Here is a 23,196-nt window from a genome sequence, read left to right as displayed (position 1 = left end):
TATTAGTCCAAAAACAGCATTCTTATTTTTAAAAGCAATAAGCATAATGTAAGCATAGTATAGGCTTTCCTTAGTTAGTGGTCATGTAAAGTCACTTTCAAGGGATTACAATGGATGCAGATGCAGATTTCAGTAACTGTTTTCCTCCACAATTTCTCTATGCAGAAAAAAGTGATCCAAGACTAGCTGTAAGGGAACATGTGCTACCTGCTGTGTTGAAAGGAAATCCCACATTTTTTTCTAATTTTCTGCATAACTAAATCATTAAGATGTAAATAAACTTACTCAGAGTGATTTGGTATGAAATGCACCATTCTAGAGAAACTTAGTCAGAATTGTTCAGTGGTGGTAACAGGAACCAGATGTCTTTTAAGACTTTAATGCCTCTAAAAGCTCCTTAAGATAATTATTATGTGAAAAAGAGGCACATACGTTTCTAATCTGAGACATTGTTTATCAATAGTTTTTAGATACAATTTTAACCTAAAATGTATTTGTTAAAATAGTCTTCTTCTTCTTTCGGCTGCTCCCTTTAGGGGTCGCCACAGCGGATCATCTGCCTCCATCTTGCCCTATCCACTGCCTCCTCTACTTTCACACCAACCATCTCCATGTCCACCTTCACTACATCCATCCATCCATTCTCTGAGGTCTACCTCTTCTCCTTCTACCCGGCAGCTCCATCTCCAACATTCTTTGCCCAATATATCCACTATTCCTCCTCAACACATGTCCAAACCATCTCAACCTGGCCTCTCTGGCTTTATCTCCAAACTGCTCCACCTTCACTGTCCCTCTGATCTGCTCATTTCTAATCTTGTCCAGCCTTGTCACTCCCAACGAAAATCTCAGCATTTGTTAAAATAGTATATTTCACTATTTTACCATTTAGCAATATATAAATAATTCAGAAGTCATGTCTAGGCTTATCGGTCTTTTTGTAATGGAAATAAAATGGTCATATTTGTGTTGTAGACAGTGTGGCTCCTATCACTACCACGGGCGGGGGGGGGTTTGCTAATTCAGTGGATTTTTTATCTTTATACCTTGGTCAGTGATGGTAATCTTACTGATCTTTATCAGACACAGCAGGTAGTATACCTTACTGTGCATTTATTAAAAACACTGACCATGTCGAGATTGATACATTTGTAGAATCATCTGATTACTATGATTCATCAAAACACATAAATAACGCAACAGCAAAATCTGATATTTCAGGACATTTATAACCGGTATCAGTATTGCAAAGGCCAATGTTGCAATAACAATTAACAAATGAAATGCTCTTTGACATTTCACTCACCTCTAGAAGGTCCTGGAAATATTTGCTCTTTTCCCACGGCAGGAAACTCCACTCAGGGCCTACGTAGAGTTGAAGCTTACGGCCCACATGTGGCTCTAACTCAGCCTTCTCGTCTCCGGCCTGAGGATTTTGTTCATGGGCTTGGGCCTCTGATCCCCTCCCCTTAGACATGCTCCCCACCAGTGTCTCGAGCAGTCTGGACGCAGGAGATTTTTCTGTGCTCTTGAGTTGTGACTGGTCAGCCAAAGCGGGCTCATTGTCAATCTTAACAGGGATGAGAGAAACTTTCTGTTCGTCCTTCTTTTCCATCTGGCTCTGTTTGCCATCTGATTTAGATGCATCTGCAACTCTTTCTACTACTATACCCCCTTCGTCTGCTTTCCCTTCATCTATTCGCTTGTCTGTTTGAGTCTCTAATGCTGCCCTGTCCTGGAATGGCTTTAGCAATGTGGCTTTGGTCAGGTTGTAGCCTTTCAGGGTGATGTCCCCTACACGTAGCTTTTCATCTAGCCTCTGCAGCTCGTGCCTCACGACCTCAGGCAAAAGAGATGTGTTCAATGCAGGGACCTCCACGATCACCTCCACCTCTCCAGAGGGCTTTTTTCTTACTTTGGGGGCTTGTTTCTCAACTGGGATGTCTGCAAACTGAACCTCTGGTTCTGGGGTGGCCACAGTAGGCTTGTGCTCCTCGTTCCCTTTGTCCTGCATGGAGTCAGATGCATTACGCTTGGGGAGTTCACGGGTGTCCACAGCTACAGTGATGCTCATCATGAACTCGTGGTCGCCAGTACCCTGAAAGGTGAGGTTGTAGTGGATCTGGGTGGCATTGTAGCCTGGCAGCAGCAGCAGGTGGATGGTTTTCCACTTGTTGGCAACAGATGTGTGACGCACCATAGGGTTATCGCCGACCTGGGCCTCTGACACACGGTTAGCAAATGCAGAGAAGATGAAATAGGGCCTCAGCTCACCCTGAGGCAGCGCGTACTGTGTCTTATTCCTCTGTAGGACGACTCGGTACAGTTGGCCGAAGTTATCTGACAGATGCACACACAATCAGAAGGAATTAGCTTCTGACCCAATGAAGGCATAAAATCAGCACGCACACATACAAAGCAAAACAAACAGAAATGAACTGATACTTAATCAAGTGTTCAGTTCTGTTAAATACATTATTTCCATATGCACTCACCCTTTGCTTGTATACTTTGATGAATAGGTTTTTAGTTATGCGGGATACTGACAATCATGTTTTATAGGCAGGTAATTGCTTAAAAAGAATGACTAAGCAGTAGTAGACATCTTGAAACTGAAACTTGTCTGTACTTTTGTCCATTTTTATTGACCTCTTTCCTCAATCTTCTCTCTCACCTTGTCCACAGTCTCCCACATCAAACCCACAGGCCAGCACATTGCACGCCTGGTCACAGAACTTGTCAGCTAACCAGGAGTTAGCACAGCCTTGATTGCAGAAGGACACACCCCCTAGGCCTCCCAATCCACCTGCGAACTGCCAGGGCTGTGCACCTCCGATCACCGAACCTCCAGCGCCACCGCCACCGAAACGACTGCCTCCTGCCGTACCTGCAAGATCAATCACAGCAGAGGTAGAAGTGATTTCTAGGTCTTAGCAGCTAAACTGGGTCTTTAAGCAAATCTGCACAACAAAGTCAACCCCGAATTCCTTAAACAGCATGTATGCTCTAGGAATGTACAGACAGTGTACTAAAATAACAGACAGTAAAGAGGAAGATCTCGCTAACCCAGGCAGTCTCCGCCATCCCAGTCACAGGCAGAGTTGTTACAGGCCTTGTCGCAATAGCCATCTTTGATCCAAGAACCTGGGCAGCCCTCAGCGCAGTTAGGAACAGGCCAGGTGAGGTACACCTATGGGAGAGAATTTGGCCTCACTATTCGGGTGAATATTTCAGAGTAGGAAAATTTTGGAAAGACCACAGGCACATAAGACATCAGATACAGAATGTCCACTTAAAAGAGGCTACAATGGAGTGAATTGGTAGCACAAAGCAAAGCATATGTCCTCTGACCTTCTGGCCCTTTGAGTGGCTGTAGAAATCATCAGGCCACACGTCCTTGCCAAACATAACATCATCATTGAGGTAGATGAACTTCTGCGAGAGGCCTGGAATGCGATGGATGTGCGTCTCAATGGCTGGAGAGCTGAATGTGGGAAGGTGGGACTGGTTCTGAAAGATCTCCTGGGAGGAAACACAATTAGACATGCAGGATTGGCACAAGGTGACATTATTGTGAACCATGGCAGAATTGTGAGTTATGGAATGACCAGAAATAGCTCTGGACTGATATTTGATGATATTTTTCAGCTAGCATTATGAAAATTAGCATTCTTTTGCTCTCTTTCACTTCACCTGTGATTTTTTAATTGCACAGTTTTATGTAGCCATTACATTTAACAGTAAGTCGTGCAGTGTAAGCTCACTGCCACAAAAGGAAACATTATCAGAAACATTTTTTTAATTCTTAATTTTAGTTTAACATTTAGCAAGTTTAGTCATTGCAATTTTTACAGATGAAAACTGCAGATGGGATTTTTAAAAAACTGAAAACTTGACATCAAGAAACACACTTACTTTTGATATTAATCAATATTTGAAATTAGAACTAGATCCATCGAGCAGCAACAACACCCAAGTTATCAGTATTTTTGGCCAACACAGATGCCATTTAGCCAATGATGTGAAGAGGCTTCCCGGGTTGGTGCCCCCTCTTGCAAAAATGGGAATAGTCCTAGATACAGTGACCTCGACTAATATTGGCATGCCTGATAATCATAAGCAAAATGAGCTGTAAAAATATTACTTTTAAAATATAAAAGTATTACTAATTCTTTCTGATCTTACATTCAAAATTTTAACAAAAAACTAAAATTAATTTAATTAAGGTATAATGATTGAAAAAAAAAAGTAAATCTTATTGTGAAAAAATATCTCCAAATATAACAGATGGGGAACTGCAAATATTAGTTAAGTCAGAACATCTCCCAAAATACAAACACCTATATAACCACAAGGCTCTGCTGTCAAAGACCAACAAACTCAGCAAAGGTTTAATTTCCAACCAAATGAACATGTAGAACTGATGCATGCTAAAAGGGTTATGTAAAACAAAAGACAGATAAGCCATCATAACAAACCAAATGCAAATTCATTTAACCCCTTACACTCCAAGTACTTGTCCAGATTTCCCTTATTCACTCTCATAACTACATTTACATATTGCTTCATGGCGAGTAATTCATTGTAGTTACTGTATAATAACCTTTTTCTCATATCAATAACAGAATAATAAAGCATGAGTGGTTAAGTGGTTAAGGGCCTAAAAACAAGAGGGAACTCACCTGATGTGTAACCACAGTAACGCGGGGGTTGTCCAAGTTAAGCCAGGAGGGGATCTGCCCATTGGTGACAATGAAGATATGACGCACCCAGGGGGCATGTCTCTCCACAGACCGTAGTGAATAGCGTAACTCCTCGTTGTCCTCAAAGCGGCTGGCTGACACATCCTCGTCCTGCTTGGACTGTAGACGTACAGCAGAAATGACATTCACACATCATAGTCAGCACTGTTAGATTAAGGGTTTCATCATCATTAATGAATTTAATGAATGAACTCTTGTCCATTCATACGTCATTAGTGTACCACCACACTAATGACGTATGAATGGATGAATGAACCTTGGCATCTTGGTACTCCGTGTAAAATGCATGCTGTTACCTGTGAGACAGCACTGATGTCCCAGAACAGATACGCGGGGCTGACTGTGAGCTCTTTGCCGTCCAGAGTGAGGTTCTTCTTGGCCTGCTGGAGGAGGTCAGTGAAGTCCTGTGCTGTGTTCAGGTGGAGGAGAGCAATGCTGGCCTCAGAGTACAGCTGCAGCTGAACGACAACAGACAGAGCGCTTAGAGCAGCTCTTGCAACCGAGTCTTTAATACAGCTTAACATACTTTGATAAAACTGGGATGGCTCTTTGTATCATACAGAAAGTTTGTTCATACATAATGCACCACATTAAAAATTCTATATAATTAAGTGGTTGAGACATAAAGAAAGTCATTCAGAGAAGTCTGGTGTGAAATGCTATGTTCTAGAGAAACTTGGAGTCAGAATTGTTCAGAGTGGCGGTGATAGGAACCAGACACCAACCTTCCAAAAGTTTCCTGACAAAAAGTTATTGCAAGAAATGGTTTTGAATATGTGGCTTGATGTCTCAGACATGTTTTATGATAGTTTTGTAATAAAGTTTTGGATTAAAATGTATTTGATTTGTATTTCATTTATTTTAATCCCGTCATGGCTATGGGATACGTGCAGGGTGTGCAAAATAGTCCTCAAATCTAACTTATTTTCTCTAGATTGTCCAATGTTTTACCATCATCATTACATAGGTAAACTCAGAAGACATGGCTAGGTACACTGGTGTTTTTGGATAGTAAATAAAATGGATATATTTGTGCTGTATCCCTGGTTCCTATCACCACCACTGTAAAGAAATCAGAGTCTCTACAGTCAACCATTTCACACTAAAACAAAATGAATGAGTCCGTTTACATCTCAAGGACTGAAAAACTTGGTGGAGTTCACATTTAAACATAGGAAGCTTTGTATCACTCTGAAAACATTTACCATGCAATGTGGCAATATATATATCACATCAACCCTTTCTTATTCTGTCAGACACAGATGATATTTAATCTTGGACATTCTCCAATGAAAATCCTACAAAGTCTTGGCTTAATGTTTGTGCAAACAGTCCTACACTACTATTGGGCAAAGTTATCCCTTTTAAAGCTATGGATGAGAATCAATTTTCAGGGTATAATAAATGGTATAAAAAGCAATTACACTAAGATTTAAAGACAGTACAATCAGTAATACTACACTATGATATGCATGTATCCTCTAATAACATTAATGGGGGAGAGAGCCAGGGAGAGAGGCAGAGAGAGAGAGCAAGCGAGAGAGAGAGAGAGAGAGAGAGAGAGAGAGAGAGAGAGAGAGAGAGAGAGCGAGCGAGCGAGAGAGAGAGCAAGCGAAAGAGAGCAAGCGAAAGAGAGAGCAAGCGAAAGAGAGAGCAAGCGAAAGAGAGCGAGCGAGCGAGAGAGAGAGAGAGAGAGAGCAAGCGAGACACAGAGAGAGAGAGAGAGAGAGAGAGAGAGAGAGAGAGAGAGAGAGAGAGAGAGAGAGAGAGAGAGAGAGAGAGGGAGAGAGAGAGAGAGAGAGATATGGAACACAACAGCTTGTAAACAGTGCCATAAAATAAGCAAAGCAGCTACAGGGGCTACAGCGACATGACCAGTTGGAGCGGACACGTCAGTTCCCAAACTAAGCCTGTTTGCCCAGCTGCTGCCCACTTCTTCAACCGCATGGGCTTGGGGGGAAAAAAGGACGGCTCAGTAGCTAAAAATAACCAAAAAACAGGAAGCCAAGAATAAAAAAAGGCTGATATAAGATATGGCCATAAATATGCGACATATATTTGTGATCATTCTGTTTGCTCTGCCATGCATTGACCTTTGATGAATATAGTTAAAACGATCAACTAACACACGGCACACATGCCATGTGGGTCACATTCACTAAAATGAGTTGATAAGGAACGACTATGAAGACATTTTGAAGTTAAGCAGCATGACCAACAACTAGATCTAATCAGAGTGGATCCGATAACTGGCAAATTCTTTGTCCAATTAGTGGTGATGCTTTCGCACATGCTAAGGAGCTTGATTAACGGCTTTGGCAAAGCTCATGCATCTCGCAGCGTGTTTCACGCAGGTCTGTCCAGGTCCCCTCACAAATGACATCATCAACCAAACATACACACACATCTTACAGTCCAGAGCCAATCCACACATCATCTGTCCACCTCCAGCCTCCATACACGGCAGCACAGATCTACAGTTACTCATCCCTCTCTCCTCTCCTGGAATAGTTCAGACAGATTAGCGCACTCCAGTAACTGCCAGCGCCAAGTCAAGGTCCTCCAATGATGAGTGTGTTCGCAGGATCAGGTTCTCCCTCATAAACGCTTTTTATCGCCCCTTATAATGCTGTTTACACACACATACACACACGCAAGCGCATCCCTGTAGCTGACATTCTTCCATACATGCCTCTTGTAATCCCCACATGGACAGAACAGAGCACAGGAGGCTGCTGGACTATCAATAGCTTTTACTCAGTAGCTCTGTTTCCAGGAACATTTGTATGGTCATCCACAGTGAAGCCACATGTTCTACAAACAATAAAGGCTGGTATGGGGGTCAGAAATGGCACTGGCTGAGCCAAGTTGATGAGGCAAAGGTAAATGGTACAAAATGTGTACATGTGACACTGTATAATGTTACAACATGTGTTATAGTAGTGATGTAACCTTTTAAATTCTCTGCTTATTGTTCAGCTATTCAGTAACTACTGTAAGTGATCCAGTAACTAGAATAAACCACCATGAACTACTATGAACGTATGCTATGTAATTATGAGAGGAGCTGTTTAGGAGTTCGCTCGGAGTTTACGGGGTTAAACAGGTTGCAGGTCTAATTTGCTGGGTCCTCATACGTCACCACAGAGTGAAAAATGAACTGAGAAAATGAATGAGTGTCAGCTCAGAGGATGTAATAGGTTTGGTTATTTATTTATGGATTGTTACACATCGTTCAATATCTGCCACATATAACAAGCTCCTAGCTGGAGGTAGCAGTGATGGCATTTATGGAATGAAAAACAGTTGAATCTGCTTACATGCAAATGTGACTTATACATAAAATGCTGTATAAATAAAACACTCGCTTCCTTCTCTCTGTCTCTCTCGTCTGTTACGCTTTTTCTGTCATTTTTTCCTTTTCCTCTCTGATCACTTTTTTCTCTTCCTCTCCTGTTGCTGTTTTCTCTCTCTTTCTCTACTATTGCTTTCTCTCTCTCTCTCTCTCTCTCTCTCTCTCTCTCCTATTGCTTTTTTTCTCTCTCTCTCTCTCTTTCTCTACTATTGCTTTCTCTCTCTCTCTCTCTCTCTCTCTCTCTCTCTCTCTCTCTCTCTCCTATTGCTTTTCTCTCTCTCTCTCTCTCTCTCTCTCTCTCTCTCTCTCTCTCTCTCTCTCTCTCTCTCTCTCTCTCTCTCTCGCCTATTGCTTTTTTCTCTCTCTCTCTTTCTCGCCTATTGCTTTTTTCTCTCTCTCTCTCTCTCTCTCTTTCTCGCCTATTGCTTTTTTCTCTCTCTCTCTCTCTCCTATTGCTTTTTTTTCTCTCTCTCTCTCTCTCTCTCTCTCTCTCTCCTATTGCTTTTTTCTCTCTCTCTCTCTTTCTCGCCTATTGCTTTTTTCTCTCTCTCTCTCTCCTATTGCTTTTTATTCTCTCTCTCTCTCTCTCTCTCTCTCTTTCTCGCCTATTGCTTTTTTCTCTCTCTCTCTCTCTCTCTCTCTCTCTCTCTCTCTCTCTCTCTCTTTCTCGCCTATTGCTTTTTTCTCTCTCTCTCTCTCTCCTATTGCTTTTTTTTCTCTCTCTCTCTCTCTCTCTCTCTCTCTCGCCTATTGCTTTTTTCTCTCTCTCTCTCTTTCTCGCCTATTGCTTTTTTCTCTCTCTCTCTCTCCTATTGCTTTTTATTCTCTCTCTCTCTCTCTTTCTCGCCTATTGCTTTTTTCTCTCTCTCTCTCTCTCTCTCTCTCTCTCTCTTTCTCGCCTATTGCTTTTTTCTCTCTCTCTCCTTTTCTTCATGTCTCTCGCTCTCTCTCGCTCTTTCTCAACATTATTTCCCTGTCTTTCGCCCTGGTTTCCTCTATCTCTCTGCTGTTACTCTGTGTCTCTCTCTCTCTCTCAGATGATAGGGGATGAAGGGACAGCTTTCATCAGCATTTCGGTCAGTCTAACACGCACTATAAATATACTCCACCTCTCAACACTTTCCTCCACTCCCCGCGCTCTCTTGCGCGCTCTCTTCAGCGCGTTTTCAGGGAAAAGAACAATACAGAAACTGGAGTCAGACACTGAGAGATGACACTGCTAAGGTCCACCACATCCAAACACAACACACAGCCCTGTCCACATACACCTCAACACACGTTCCATACACATGCTGCATACACACGCTGCATACACACGCTGCCCCCAGAGAAGTACACCACCTTGTGGGACATGAGAAAACAGCATCATAGAATCATTCTACGCAGAGTAACAGTGAACAGAGATAGAGACGTCCTGACAATGAACTGATCGTTCAAAGCGAGAGAACATATGAAATGTATAAAGACAACAGAAACATTCACAGCATGAAAGGGACTGAATAAGAGCATGAAAAATGAATTACAGAGAGACAGGGACATTCAGAAACATAGACTTTAGGAGGGATAAAGAAACGTGACTGATTGACAGAATGGTTTAAAGAGAAGGAAGGAAAGTGAGATGAAGGGTCAGCTAGGCCCTTTTTTATGGGAAGACTGGCTTTGCTCCATCGTAAACAGTTGATATAATATTATACCACACTCCCTCAGCTAGAGTTACAGTCCAGCAGCCAAACACCAGCAGATCAAGCCCTGAAGCTAACATTATCTCACAGAAAATCTGCCTGAAATATGTGTCACTTTCCCCAGACTACATATCTCAATGGCCTACACCGCAAACCTATAGAGTTTGATATATAAAATATTACTTATTGAGCACAAGTTACTTGCCTGTATTTCTACTTTGGTACCAAAGTCCAAAAAAACATTCTCGTAAATGTGCTTAAATGTCAGAAGTAAATGTACTACAAGTCATTAATAGTAAAATTTAATCAAAATAATTTAAAGGCCTGTAGCTGTTCATCTCTGCAGCCACGCATGTCTTCTAATAGAAACTGTTCAAAATAAAACAACATGTTTAATTCAGTGAGAAATATGTTCTTAACTAGGCCACTCTTTCAAGTTTCATTGCTTCCTAAGTAATGAAACTTATAAGACAGTAAACAGTGGTATGAATACAAAAAAAATGTCCATCAGTTTGAGACCCCTTATGTCAGTTTAATGTTATTAAATAAAATATCTTATGACATAAGCTGTTCATAAAGACTCTAGCATTGCTTTTTAATTATGTTATGCAACATATATGTATGTGTTCTATAGTCCCTACGTAGGCAACCTTCAAATGTTTTTTTCAGTGAAGTATTAATTATTATTATCATTTAAGATAAAACAGGCTTGATGTGCCAATAAAAGAGGTTAGGAGACTACAAAAAACTGTATAACTCAAACTGTAACAGGATAGTTGCTCTTTAAAAAGAACAAGACAAGCACAGCAGTTGTATAATGGCTCTTGTGCGACACCTTGTGGTCTTTTCTTCTATTTCTCTTTTATTCTAGCTCTAATTCTTACCTGTTTGATTTTGCTGGTCACCACAGCTGGCAGCTTGATCCTCAGTTGCTCAGTCTCTTTAAAAGAGGCAGGAAAGCCACTCAGGTAGGCCAGCGTCTGAATCCGCACCAGACTAGGAGCATCCTTATCTGTTGTCTGTCAATAGAGAAATATGACAGACTATATGATACAGCACCCTGAGCTTCGGCATGATGATAGCATAGACATGTATTTGCACAATTTGCACCCCTTATAAGCCACAGAAGTCAGAATGTTCAAGCACTTAATGCATTTGAAGCATTTTCTATGGGTTAAAAAAATAGGTTTTGGAAAGAAACACACTCTTGGCAAATGAATGGAAACAGAGGGAACAGAAAAGACTACAAGCCTCAAAATGTGCAGTTTTCACTTGTCAGAATAGAAGAACTTCTCACCAGATAGGCTCTGGAGACAGAGTGTTTCGGAATGTCCTTTGGTGCATCTAAATGAGCTTTATCCGCTGATGAAACAAAAAGATACAAAAGAGCAAGTTCATTCTTCTCTGCATTCATCTCAAGACTTTCATCATGTCTATCTAAATCTACCTTGTAACTCAACATGCCCACTGCTCAGGCTCAATGATAACACTGATCAAGCAAAACCGTGTAACTCTCTTCAGTGTTATCTTATTTCAGTTCCTCTGCCTGTGAGATACAATTGAACACTCAGGATTCTAGAAGAACATGTGGACAAAAACCCTCATCTCCAAAACGGCAACTTTACATCAAAAGGACACAAACATTCTTAACTTTTAATGGAAGTTAATGTAACAAAATTTTATTCAGTCATTTAGGATCCATTTCAGTTCCAGTTCAGGTCCAATTATAATGACATTTTCACACAAAGCATAGGGTAGCTGGTAGTTTGAAATGAAAGACACAAGGGAGATGCAAGGTTTCATTCCAACAACCATGACATGTGTTTGAACACCCACTGCAAAGATTATTATTATTTATGTATTTTATTATTTTTTTAACAATGCACTTTGTGGTTTTACTCGTTACTAGTTAAATAAATAGTTTAACTGAAAAATAAAAAGTAAAATAAAAACTTCACATGAACAAAAGCAATAATTTACATCAATTCAAACCTTGAAAAAAATACTTCAAATCAACGTTGATCCTATTCTTCTTTTTATACTGCATGTGATGACCGTTTTGAGTGTGCTGAGATGTTGTAATGTCCTGTCTGGCAAAAACTGTCAAAAGTGGTTGGTGGTTGGGTTTTTGGTTTCTGATCCAATCAGAGTCTTTTTTCACAATGTGACAAAATTATGGTGAAATTCAAACAACAAGCCCTTGCAATGCAAAATAGTTTGTGATAGTCTGATTAGAAACGGCTAATTGCAGAGATTTCTGTACAGTGGTGGTGATAGGAACCAGGGGTTGCCATGTCTACAACTCAAACAAACTCATTTTATTTACTATCCAAAGCAAGCAGTGAACCTACATGTGCCTTGTGAGTTATATGTTGGTAAGAGTCAGAAATCTGAAATAATCTAAAAATTTGAAATAAGTTTTCTTAGGGGACTATTTTGCCTTAGAACCCCCTTTATGAATCCCTCCACCATAAAAAAAAGATTCAAATAAACTGATTAAGATATAAGACAATGTCTCACACATCAGAACGAGCATTCATGACCATTTCATGTCATAACTCTCTTTAAGGGAGCTTTTAAGAAGCATTAAACTCTTCAGATGTCTGGTTCCTTTCACCACCACTGTAAACAATTCTGACTCGATACGTTTCTCGAAACTTGAGCATTTCACATCAAACCCTTCTAGGTTTGCTTACATGTCCCCTTACATTGCAAATAAGTGAACACAACATATTTCAAGCCATCATTCAAAAATGTCCAATGATTGATCTAACAACCATCCTGAAGTTACACGGTGTTTGAATCTGTAGTCTGTTCGGTTAACGTTAGCTTAGCAAGGCTACAGACCCAAACACACCATAGTACAGCTTTGATTCTGACCAAAAGGTGGTCTGCTATAACCAGTGTATATAAAACCTAATGTCTGAGAGAGCAAAAGGTCTAGTGACAGGTGTTGGAGTGACAGAAACACGAAATCAAACCTGTTCTGTGGTTTTTGGAAGTGACGTTTTGGCTAAGCTAACGATAGCTTGGTTAGCCGGGCCAAACATGCCACACACCACAGTAAAGGGTTGGTTCCAGCTCACTGAGGCTAAAATGACACAGGATTAGAGGACATCTGAGAGCGCAAGTGACTGGTGTGATTGGAGTGAAAGCTGAGATTGAACATGTTCTGTGCTTTGTGTGTTTAGCTGTTGCTAAAAACATCTGAGGAAAGTCTCTTCACTCAGTGGCCATCTTTGCTACACCATGCAGTTCATTCCAGCCATACAAGACCAGGCCCTTATTTCTTTAACCAAGGAGAGACCAAAATACCAGAAACTAAGTCAAAATACATCTATGAAACGGCAAAATGTGACAAAAACGTAATAGTTTCTAGCATTTGACTCAATAACGCACAAAATAACATGATTATTTGGGTTGTTCCGGCAGTTCTGGATCTCCACAGTGAGGAGTGGCTTTCCCTGCTAGCACCACAATATGGTAGACCCTTCTCCGGCGGCTCTTTTCATTGTAGGGTGGGACATTGTCCGCAAACAGACGTCATGTTGAGCGTTACAAGCTTTTTCTCATTGATATTTTAACCTGTAAATCAGCCTCGTAATTTATAATGTCGCTGTTAGTTAATTAGTTATTTCATTAATTAGTCAGTCATTTGTTGGTTAATTAATTAGGTAGTTATTTAGACACTGAGCCATTAATTCTTGCTTAGTTTTTCCGAGTTTTTCCTGCCTCTGGTTTTCCCCTCTTTCTAGCAGCACCACCTACTGGTGAACTCACAATAATCACTGATCCCCAAAATATAAATGGATGGAAAGTGTTTATTTGGCCATTCAGGGATAGAAATTTGAAATGTCACAATTTTCAAACACTGGCATCTTCTTTGAATACAGCGTTACACCTTAATACTGCTCAACCCTACTGATGAAGTTATTATGACGATAGTAGATAGTTATATACTTATATCCTCTGAAGACATGTCCTTCAGTTCTCGTTCAGTGCGCTCGCAATCACCAGATACATTCACTCACGAAATGGGTCTGCAGCACAACCGATGCACTCTTTGTCTCAGATTCTTCCCCACACGGCATCATGTGGAGTGTTTTTCCAGCTTAACTCTAGTCAGCAGTAGCGAATAGATGTTGGCACTGAACATGGTGGCAAAAAAATTTGAGCAATATATATCCCTGGGATTTTTCACAGCTGCCTCCCCCTATACTCCACACCAAAACATCAGGCTGTGACTGTTTCATTTGGCATGCCAGTCAGTCTCTTCCTGAAATAGCTGCATGTAAATCACCAGTAAAATGTGGCTTGCATGATTACATCTGACCTTACAAAATGTTCCTCTCTAAATTCCCTACATGTACACAGCTTTAATTGGCTTTAATGACTAAAACATACTGCAAACTTTAATGCCCCTTTTTTGCAAAAACAAACACCTGACGTCAAACACACCTTGTCTAATATCTGGAGCATAATAATAACAGTGGTCTTTTTTCACCAAAGTATTAAATACAAAATGTGGTCTTTTTGGTCAAAGTGAATCAAATTGCTGGACCAAGACCCAAGTATGTGTGTATGAGTGACCGCACCTTCACTCTGGGAGTGGAAGAGGAGAACAGAGACGCTGGTTGAGGGGTGTAGAGGTTTGGCCACCTGCAGGAGCTGCTTCGTGGAGGACAGTGCTGCCGAGAGAGAGGACAGCTCCTTCACTGTGATGTTAGCAGGCAGCGATGGGTCCAACACCAGGGCAGGAGCCATGATGCAGTGGGACAGGAGACATTCAGGCCTAGGAAGATACACACAACATATAATCAGTCAGACTTAAAAAAAAGGCTCTCTCAGCTGATAACGACTAAAGTGAGAACAGGATGAAAAGGAAACTAATCCAAGATCAGCAGTCCTAATCTGCTACAGGCCTGCATTGGGAATAAAGGCCTTAACAATAGCGAAACATGATCGGAACCTAATTCACTTACAAGGACTGACTACGGGAGAACTGACCATTTGTACATGTAAAGGCGTCAAAGAATAAGCAATGATCAAACTTGCATCTCTAAATGCTGAAGACAAGACGAGAACAATGGTTTGTCACAGACAAAAGGACCTTAAATCTTAAGACAATCATGATTAATCAGTGAAACAGTGAGCGGCTGAAATTGGGCCATCAGATAACATGCAACACTAGCTTGACCCATTCTTACTTCTGTAGTGTAATGGTTGATTTTTATTCCACTACAGCAGTAATCAACAGCACATTATATAAGCACACACCATCCAAACATGAACACTTAAGAACGGTGTGGTTGAAAAGGAGCTTATATTTAGACAGGAAGTATTCACACTCAGACCACAGCCCCACTGACTCAAGCAAGCAAGCAAGCAAGCAAGCAACACTCTGCAGAAACACGGGTGATGAAATCACTGTTGCATCTAAAATTCCTTTTTGCTCCCCCACCTTCCTTTGGGTGCCTCAGTAGTGTCAGTTGCATTCTTCCCCAGCTTCTCCCTAAGTGGAACACAAGACACTGTTTAATACACAGTTGATACACAGTTAATACACAGATGACACACTCTTTGGCCAAAGTACTACCACAAGTAAATGCCTTTACAATGCAGTGCTGTGCATTGACTATACCAAACTGCAAAGACATTCTAGAAAAACTTAAGGTGCATTCAATCAAATACTGCTTGAGATAATTAAATAAGTCTTATAAAAGGTTTTATAATCTAAAATATCACCGCTGTTGTGACAAAGCCTTGCATCTTCATTTTTGACATATTCATGATAAAGTTAAGGTCTTTTCCTCCTCCTGTAAACCTTTGGGAAGAGGTTTTGTTCCGAGTGTGCTATACATAGTCAACTCTCGAGACAAAACATATCAGAACACTGACACACATACACATTAACATGTTTGTGTGTGTTAGTGTTAAGATATGAACTGCTTAACTGCATAGAAACTTACAGAATTGTATGTCCTTACAATGGTGATGACAGGAACCATCGCAATATCACAAAAACATACAAATATGATAAGTACAAATATACAACACAAACACGAAATACAAATATAATACATTTTATTTAGCAAAATGACCAGTGTGTGATGTGTGTATGTGTGATGATGGTAAAATGACCAGTGTGTGATGTGTGTATGTGTGATGATGGTAAAATGGTGCTAAACTGGAAAAAACAAGTTCTCGTTGGGCATGTTTTGGGGCAAAACTTTAGGGAAAACTATTGAAAAACTATCGTTAAAATGTCTCAGGCAGTGCATTCACAACCATTTCATGTAATAACTTTTGGTGAAGTAACTCTGAGTGGCTTTAAACGACACAGATGTCAGATTGCTATCACCACTGTTAACACTTCACATGAAACCACTCTGCTATGACTTTCCCAACAGCATCTTAGCAAGATGATGTTTCTTAAACGGAAGAGCAACCACAATACTGAACACACTCGCTACCAGTTTACATGATTTTAGCACTAAGATGATTTTGGGAGAGTAGAGATGTAGAGATGGGCAGTATGATGAAATTTTATTTTCACTGCGATAAATTTTGGCACTGTGATCGACAATGTGCTTTTCAGAGCATGGTGTGGATAGTGTCAGTACTTAGAAAACACGGACCTACTGCTTATTACATTAGAGTTCATAATTAGTCCTGTTTAATTGGATTTAGTGCCATAAATAAAACATTTACTGGTGCATTTTGTGTGTCAAAATATTGTGATCTGTATTATTGATCACAGAAAAATCTTTAAGTATTGTGATGTGATATTTTTGCCTGTACTTGCATGGTAGGGGATTCAATTTGTATTCCATATTAGTATAACTTTCTGTCCACAATATATATTTGGGAGGTATACCTCAGTTTCCTCTGGTCCTCCTCCAGCTGTTGCCTCACTGCACGGAGATCCTTCAGTAAATCAGTGTCTGTACCATTCACCCAGGTGTACACCACGTCAATGGGCATGGGTAAGCACAGCCTGTATGACAAGAAGCATTAGGACACTGCAGCACAAATTAGTTTTCTTCATTTGAGCTGTACTGCATTAAGTGCATTGTTGGAGGAAAAGGCTAAACACAACCAGCTGGCGATGATTTAAATTATTCGAATGCTTCCGACTATGATGGCCAGAGCGTTAAGGCAATAAAGTGAAGATTACTCAGCTGAGAGACAATTTTTCCCAAGCTGTTAAACATTCACAGAGATCAAACTCTAAAGCTTTCCTCGAGATTTCCAGAGGCAGTATACAGCCCTCTTGTTTGCTGAACGCTAGGAGAAAACAGAGCCTTTAGATCAGACACTCACCGTGTCTGGAAGGACTTCCCAGCCACATTGTCTCTGTAGGAGTCAAAAAGAACATGATACTGATCCCGACTCCACTCCACCACCACCTGCCAGGAGAAAACACAATGATCAGCTGAATCCCAAACGGCTCCTTCCAGTAGACTAAATGGCTCCTTTAGTGTCCTAACCATTATTTCATCACCTATAGTGGACTTCAAAGGGAACAAAGAAGCATTTGAGACTATTTAAACCCCATTAGATGCTCCAAGAGTGTAAACAACATTGCTTAAAGACCAGAGGAGGCTTTAAGAGAGTAAACAATTATTATTAGGACTGTACACCACAGGTTAAAGAGAGTAAACACCTATGATTACGAGTGTACACTACTGCTTAAAGTCCAGTAGAGGCTTTAAGAGAGTAAACACCTATGACAAGGAGTATACACCACTGCTTAAAGACCAGTGGAGGCTTTAAGAGAGTAAACACCTATGACAAGGAGTATACACCACTGCTTAAAGACCAGTGGAGGCTTTAAGAGAGTAAACACCTATGACAAGGAGTAGACACCACTGCTTAAAGACCAGTGGAGGCTTTAAGAGAGTAAACACCTATGACAAGGAGTCTACACCACTGCTTAAAGACCAGTGGAGGCTTTAAGAGAGTAAACACCTATGACAAGGAGTAGACACCACTGCTTAAAGACCAGTGGAGGCTTTAAGAGAGTAAACACCTATGACAAGGAGTATACACCACTGCTTAAAGAACAGTGGAGGCTTTAAGAGAGTAAACACCTATGACAAGGAGTATACACCACTACTTAAAGACCAGTGGAGGCTTTAAGAGAGTAAACACCTATGACAAGGAGTAGACACCACTGCTTAAAGACCAGTGGAGGCTTTAAGAGAGTAAACACCTATGACAAGGAGTAGACACCACTGCTTAAAGTCCAGTAGAGGCTTTAAGAGAGTAAACACCTATGACAAGGAGTATACACCACTGCTTAAAGACCAGTGGAGGCTTTAAGAGAGTAAACACCTATGACAAGGAGTAGACACCACTGCTTAAAGACCAGTGGAGGCTTTAAGAGAGTAAACACCTATGACAAGGAGTAGACACCACTGCTTAAAGTCCAGTAGAGGCTTTAAGAGAGTAAACACCTATGATTAGGAGTGTAGACTACTGCTTAAAGTCCAGTAGAGGCTTTAAGAGAGTAAACACCTATGACAAGGAGTATACACCACTGCTTAAAGTCCAGTAGAGGCTTTAAGAGAGTAAACACCTATGACAAGGAGTATACACCACTGCTTAAAGACCAGTGGAGGCTTTAAGAGAGTAAACACCTATGACAAGGAGTAGACACCACTGCTTAAAGACCAGTGGAGGCTTTAAGAGAGTAAACACCTATGATTAGGAGTGTAGACTACTGCTTAAAGTCCAGTAGAGGCTTTAAGAGAGTAAACACCTATGACAAGGAGTATACACCACTGCTTAAAGACCAGTGGAGGCTTTAAGAGAGTAAACACCTATGACAAGGAGTAGACACCACTGCTTAAAGACCAGTGGAGGCTTTAAGAGAGTAAACACCTATGACAAGGAGTATACACCACTGCTTAAAGACCAGTGGAGGCTTTAAGAGAGTAAACACCTATGACAAGGAGTAGACACCACTGCTTAAAGACCAGTGGAGGCTTTAAGAGAGTAAACACCTATGACAAGGAGTATACACCACTACTTAAAGACCAGTGGAGGCTTTAAGAGAGTAAACACCTATGACAAGGAGTAGACACCACTGCTTAAAGACCAGTGGAGGCTTTAAGAGAGTAAACACCTATGACAAGGAGTAGACACCACTGCTTAAAGACCAGTGGAGGCTTTAAGAGAGTAAACACCTATGATTAGGAGTGTACACTACTGCTTAAAGACCAGTGGAGGCTTTAAGAGAGTAAACACCTATGACAAGGAGTATACACCACTGCTTAAAGACCAGTGGAGGCTTTAAGAGAGTAAACACCTATGACAAGGAGTAGACACCACTGCTTAAAGACCAGTGGAGGCTTTAAGAGAGTAAACACCTATGATTAGGAGTGTACACTACTGCTTAAAGTCCAGCAGAGGCTTTAAGAGAGTAAACACCTATGACAAGGAGTATACACCACTGCTTAAAGAACAGTGGAGGCTTTAAGAGAGTAAACACCTATGACAAGGAGTATACACCACTGCTTAAAGACCAGTGGAGGCTTTAAGAGAGTAAACACCTATGACTAGGAGTATACACCACTGCTTAAAGAACAGTGGAGGCTTTAAGAGAGTAAACACCTATGACAAGGAGTATACACCACTACTTAAAGACCAGTGGAGGCTTTAAGAGAGTAAACACCTATGATTAGGAGTGTACACTACTGCTTAAAGTCCAGCAGAGGCTTTAAGAGAGTAAACACCTATGACAAGGAGTAGACACCACTGCTTAAAGACCAGTGGAGGCTTTAAGAGAGTAAACACCTATGACAAGGAGTAGACACCACTGCTTAAAGACCAGTGGAGGCTTTAAGAGAGTAAACACCTATGACAAGGAGTATACACCACTGCTTAAAGACCAGTGGAGGCTTTAAGAGAGTAAACACCTATGACAAGGAGTATACACCACTGCTTAAAGACCAGTGGAGGCTTTAAGAGAGTATACATCTATGACAAGCGATATCAAGAAATACACACCAGGCTTAAAAAACCACTGAAGGCTTTAAGAGTTACACTTATGACAAAAGTACACACCACTGCTTAAAGACGACTAAAGGCTTTAAGAGAGTATGACCACGACCATTCAAAGGCCATAGGGTGCTTTAAGAGAGCAGACAGTATCAGTACCGTTCTCAGACCTGAGGAGGCCAGCAAAGTACAAAGCAATGAACATCAGCACATGGAACTATGCAAAGCTCAGAAACGGCTTATAGAGAATATACGCCAGAGCACAGAGAGCACATGGCCCTACAGTCAGAGCTGTGTTTAACACGCTGCACACCTACAGCTATGCTCGTGATAAAACCGCTCTAATGTTGCATAATCATCCCGCGATCAATCCCCAGCCCCTCGTGTATAAGGTCCTCCACAGAGTCCTGAAACAGCGCTGTGATCGGCCGCTGTAAACTGACCTCTCCGAACTGAAAGGCGGACACGATCATGAGCACTATCCCTCCGAAGCACAGGTAGAGTCCGTAGCGGTGAGACAGACAGGTGTAGGTCTGCCTCTGCAGCACTTTCAGTACTGAGCTGATCATCACCATGGCTCGTCGGCTCGGAGATCCGCATCTCTCGCCGCTGTCCCGCTGATTGTGAGTCCAGGTTCGGTCCTGGGCAGTAGGGTCATCCTCACCCGGAGAGCAGAGCTGCGCTCATGCTGACACCGAACCGACCCAAACACTCCGAGCGAGCTTCCTCACTGCTGCTGACGACACCAAACCGCGCAGGTCACATGACTCCGCACTACGCACTGACTGCCCCTAGCGGTGGATGTCTGACACTGCCACGATCTGAGTCATTTTCGGTTTTGTTATAACATAATAGCTGCGTCCTGTGCTATACTATACTATACTATACTATACTATACTATACTTTTTTATTTATTTATTTATGGACTCGAAGTGATACTATACCTGATCATATCCCTTTTTTTACACATCTCTGTGACCGGAAGGTTGCCGGTTCAATCCCCAGTGCTTACAGTCCATGACTGAGGTGTCCTTGAGCAACAAACCTAACCACCAATTGCTCCCTGGGCTACCCACCGCTGTGGGTAAATGTGCTCGCTGCCCCCTAGTGTGTGTGTGTGTGTGTGTGGCGGTGGAACTTCCCCGGTTGTGGGATTACAAAAGTATCACTATATATATATATATATATATATATATATATATATATATATATATATATATATATATATATATGTGTGTGTGTGTGTGTGTGTGTGTGTGTAGTATATTAATACTGATAAAATAAAAAAATAGTATTAATATACTACATCAAACAAAACTAGGTTATTTCAGAACCAAATTGAAAAATTTGGACATTTAAAAGAAGTTAAAGGTGCTTTTAGATTTGTATATAGTATAGTACAGTATAGGTGTATACTAGTCCAATCTAGTAATATTAGTAATATGTATGGTATAGCATAGTATACAGATGTATAGTATCATATGGTATAGTATAGAATAGCCTAGTATAGTATAGCATAGCCTAGTATAGTATAGTATAGTATAGCCTTGTATAGTATAGCAAGTCATTTTTCACCATATTCTCTACAAGTGGGTGAGTTTGTGCCACGCACCAAAAGAACAGGCACAGTTCTGTAAAGTACAGGCCTGAAAACTTGACCCATACGGCAAACACCTGTAAATCTGGACAAAGTTATTCGGACTGATTATTTCTGTCCTGTGATGAAACATTTGGATCCTGCTGATAGTGAGTTTCTTCTGAGATGACAATTCTCCCCTCCACAGAGCTCAAGGGGTCAGTGAATGATTGGATCAGTATGAAAATGATATAAATTATATGCTACGGTCTTCACTAGATCTGAACCCAAGTGAGCACTTCATGAGAATTTAGACGTCTTCATAAGTTATCACACATATGTCGTCACACATATATGTGTGTGTGTGTGTATACATATATATATACAATGTTTTAAATTCAGAATTTTAAGCTAAAATGCAAAAATTAAAACCATCAAATGCATTTTATTATAAAGAATTACATTAAAAAGAACTTTGTCATTGTAGTTTTGCCTCTAGGCTTAAGCATTTCAGATTTGACATCATAAACATCACAACAAACTGGAGACTGTCAATTCTCCAGTGCTTAGTGTCGAATCTTTGACTCCTCCGGCTCCCCCCATTCCTTCTTCTTTACTCTTGTTTATAAACCATTCAGCTTCCTCCCAATATTTACAAAGTCTCGCTATCTAGCTAAGCTCCGAGTCGTGTTATTCCTGACATACATGTTACTCCTTTTGCTCTTTGATTGTATAATTCAGTTTAGATGCTTGTTTGCTCTCGATCAGCTTGTCTGCCCGTGATTGCATCCAGCTTATTTTGCATTGTTGTCTAGAAGTGAAGCGCATACTCACTGGTGTTCATGAAAGTTGAACATTCCATTTTGTGCCTGGAAAAACAAAGCAGCAGCGACATGTTTTGAGTGACTGTGATGTTATCACTTATCACAATATCACTGAGCCAGCTGCAGATGTAGACATACACACTACAACCACCATGCTACTTCCTCTATGTTTCAATGAGGTTGTACAGCAGTTCTGTTTTACCCACATTTTCGTCTTTCCATCATTCCGGTTAATGCTCATCCTTTCATAAAAATTTGTCTTGAAGATATAAAGGCCTTTTACGTAGTTTTTAGCAACCTGTAGCCTGTAGTTGTTGAGGGGTTTATATCTTGTGGTGAAACCTCTGAGTTTATACTGGTGTATTGTTTACTTCTTGGTGGTCTCTGCCACGTCCTGTATAACTCTTAATCTCTTTATCAGTTTTTCTTCATGATCAAAGGCTTCTTTGGTCACTGAATACTGTGTTTTTCTGAGATCTTGTGTTTCATTGCCACAAAATGATTTATTCCAATTGTTCTGCATCATGATGGCCTATTTTACTGGCCCTGATGCTTCTTTAGTCCTCATGTTGAAAGACAACAGTAACAGACTCCAGCTGCTGGACAAAACTCTATTTTGTGAATTTCCCCATCTTATCTTATCTTATCTTATCTTATCTTATCTTATCTTATCTTATCTTATCTTATCTTATCTTATCTTATTTTGTATGAAATAATGATGTACATATGGCCCCAGAAACAACTGAACAGCCAATTACTTTTGGTGCCTTAAAATGAGAGGACTATGCAAACATTTCAACACAGTTCACCCTGTATAGGCGAATACCTGAAAGGTGTCCGTCTGCATTTTAACCTCATAAACAATGTTTTCTTTCAAATCCAGTGTATCTGGAATACAGAGGCGAAACACAAACACTCCTGTATGCTAGTCCACAAAAGTCCACCAGCAACAATCTGGAAATCCCAACAAAGGTGCTGTCATCTTTATGAG

The 23,196-nt window shown here is 40.8% G+C and overlaps 1 protein-coding gene across 1 annotated transcript in view; it reads right to left on the bottom strand.

Moving 5' to 3' along the window:
- The window catches only part of gnptab (N-acetylglucosamine-1-phosphate transferase subunits alpha and beta), a 34,446-nt gene extending 13,900 nt beyond the window's left edge, over positions 1-20,546 (bottom strand). The window contains exons 1-13 of the mRNA XM_017716354.2: positions 20,249-20,546; positions 17,124-17,209; positions 16,678-16,797; positions 15,262-15,312; positions 14,396-14,592; positions 11,098-11,162; positions 10,685-10,819; positions 5,060-5,221; positions 4,683-4,862; positions 3,352-3,522; positions 3,067-3,190; positions 2,675-2,887; positions 1,307-2,340 (exon numbers count right to left, since the gene is read on the bottom strand). Coding sequence (XP_017571843.1) covers positions 1,307-2,340; positions 2,675-2,887; positions 3,067-3,190; positions 3,352-3,522; positions 4,683-4,862; positions 5,060-5,221; positions 10,685-10,819; positions 11,098-11,162; positions 14,396-14,592; positions 15,262-15,312; positions 16,678-16,797; positions 17,124-17,209; positions 20,249-20,380 — 2,670 coding nt within the window. The 5' untranslated portion in view covers positions 20,381-20,546. The remainder of the gene's footprint in view (positions 1-1,306; positions 2,341-2,674; positions 2,888-3,066; positions 3,191-3,351; positions 3,523-4,682; positions 4,863-5,059; positions 5,222-10,684; positions 10,820-11,097; positions 11,163-14,395; positions 14,593-15,261; positions 15,313-16,677; positions 16,798-17,123; positions 17,210-20,248) is intronic.
- Positions 20,547-23,196: the final 2,650 nt, after the last annotated feature.

This window comes from Pygocentrus nattereri, chromosome 11 (genome assembly GCF_015220715.1).
Source record: "Pygocentrus nattereri isolate fPygNat1 chromosome 11, fPygNat1.pri, whole genome shotgun sequence".
Classification (NCBI taxonomy): domain Eukaryota; kingdom Metazoa; phylum Chordata; class Actinopteri; order Characiformes; family Serrasalmidae; genus Pygocentrus; species Pygocentrus nattereri.
Note: the sequence above shows the minus strand (reverse complement) of the source record. Positions and strands in the feature narration are given on the sequence as shown.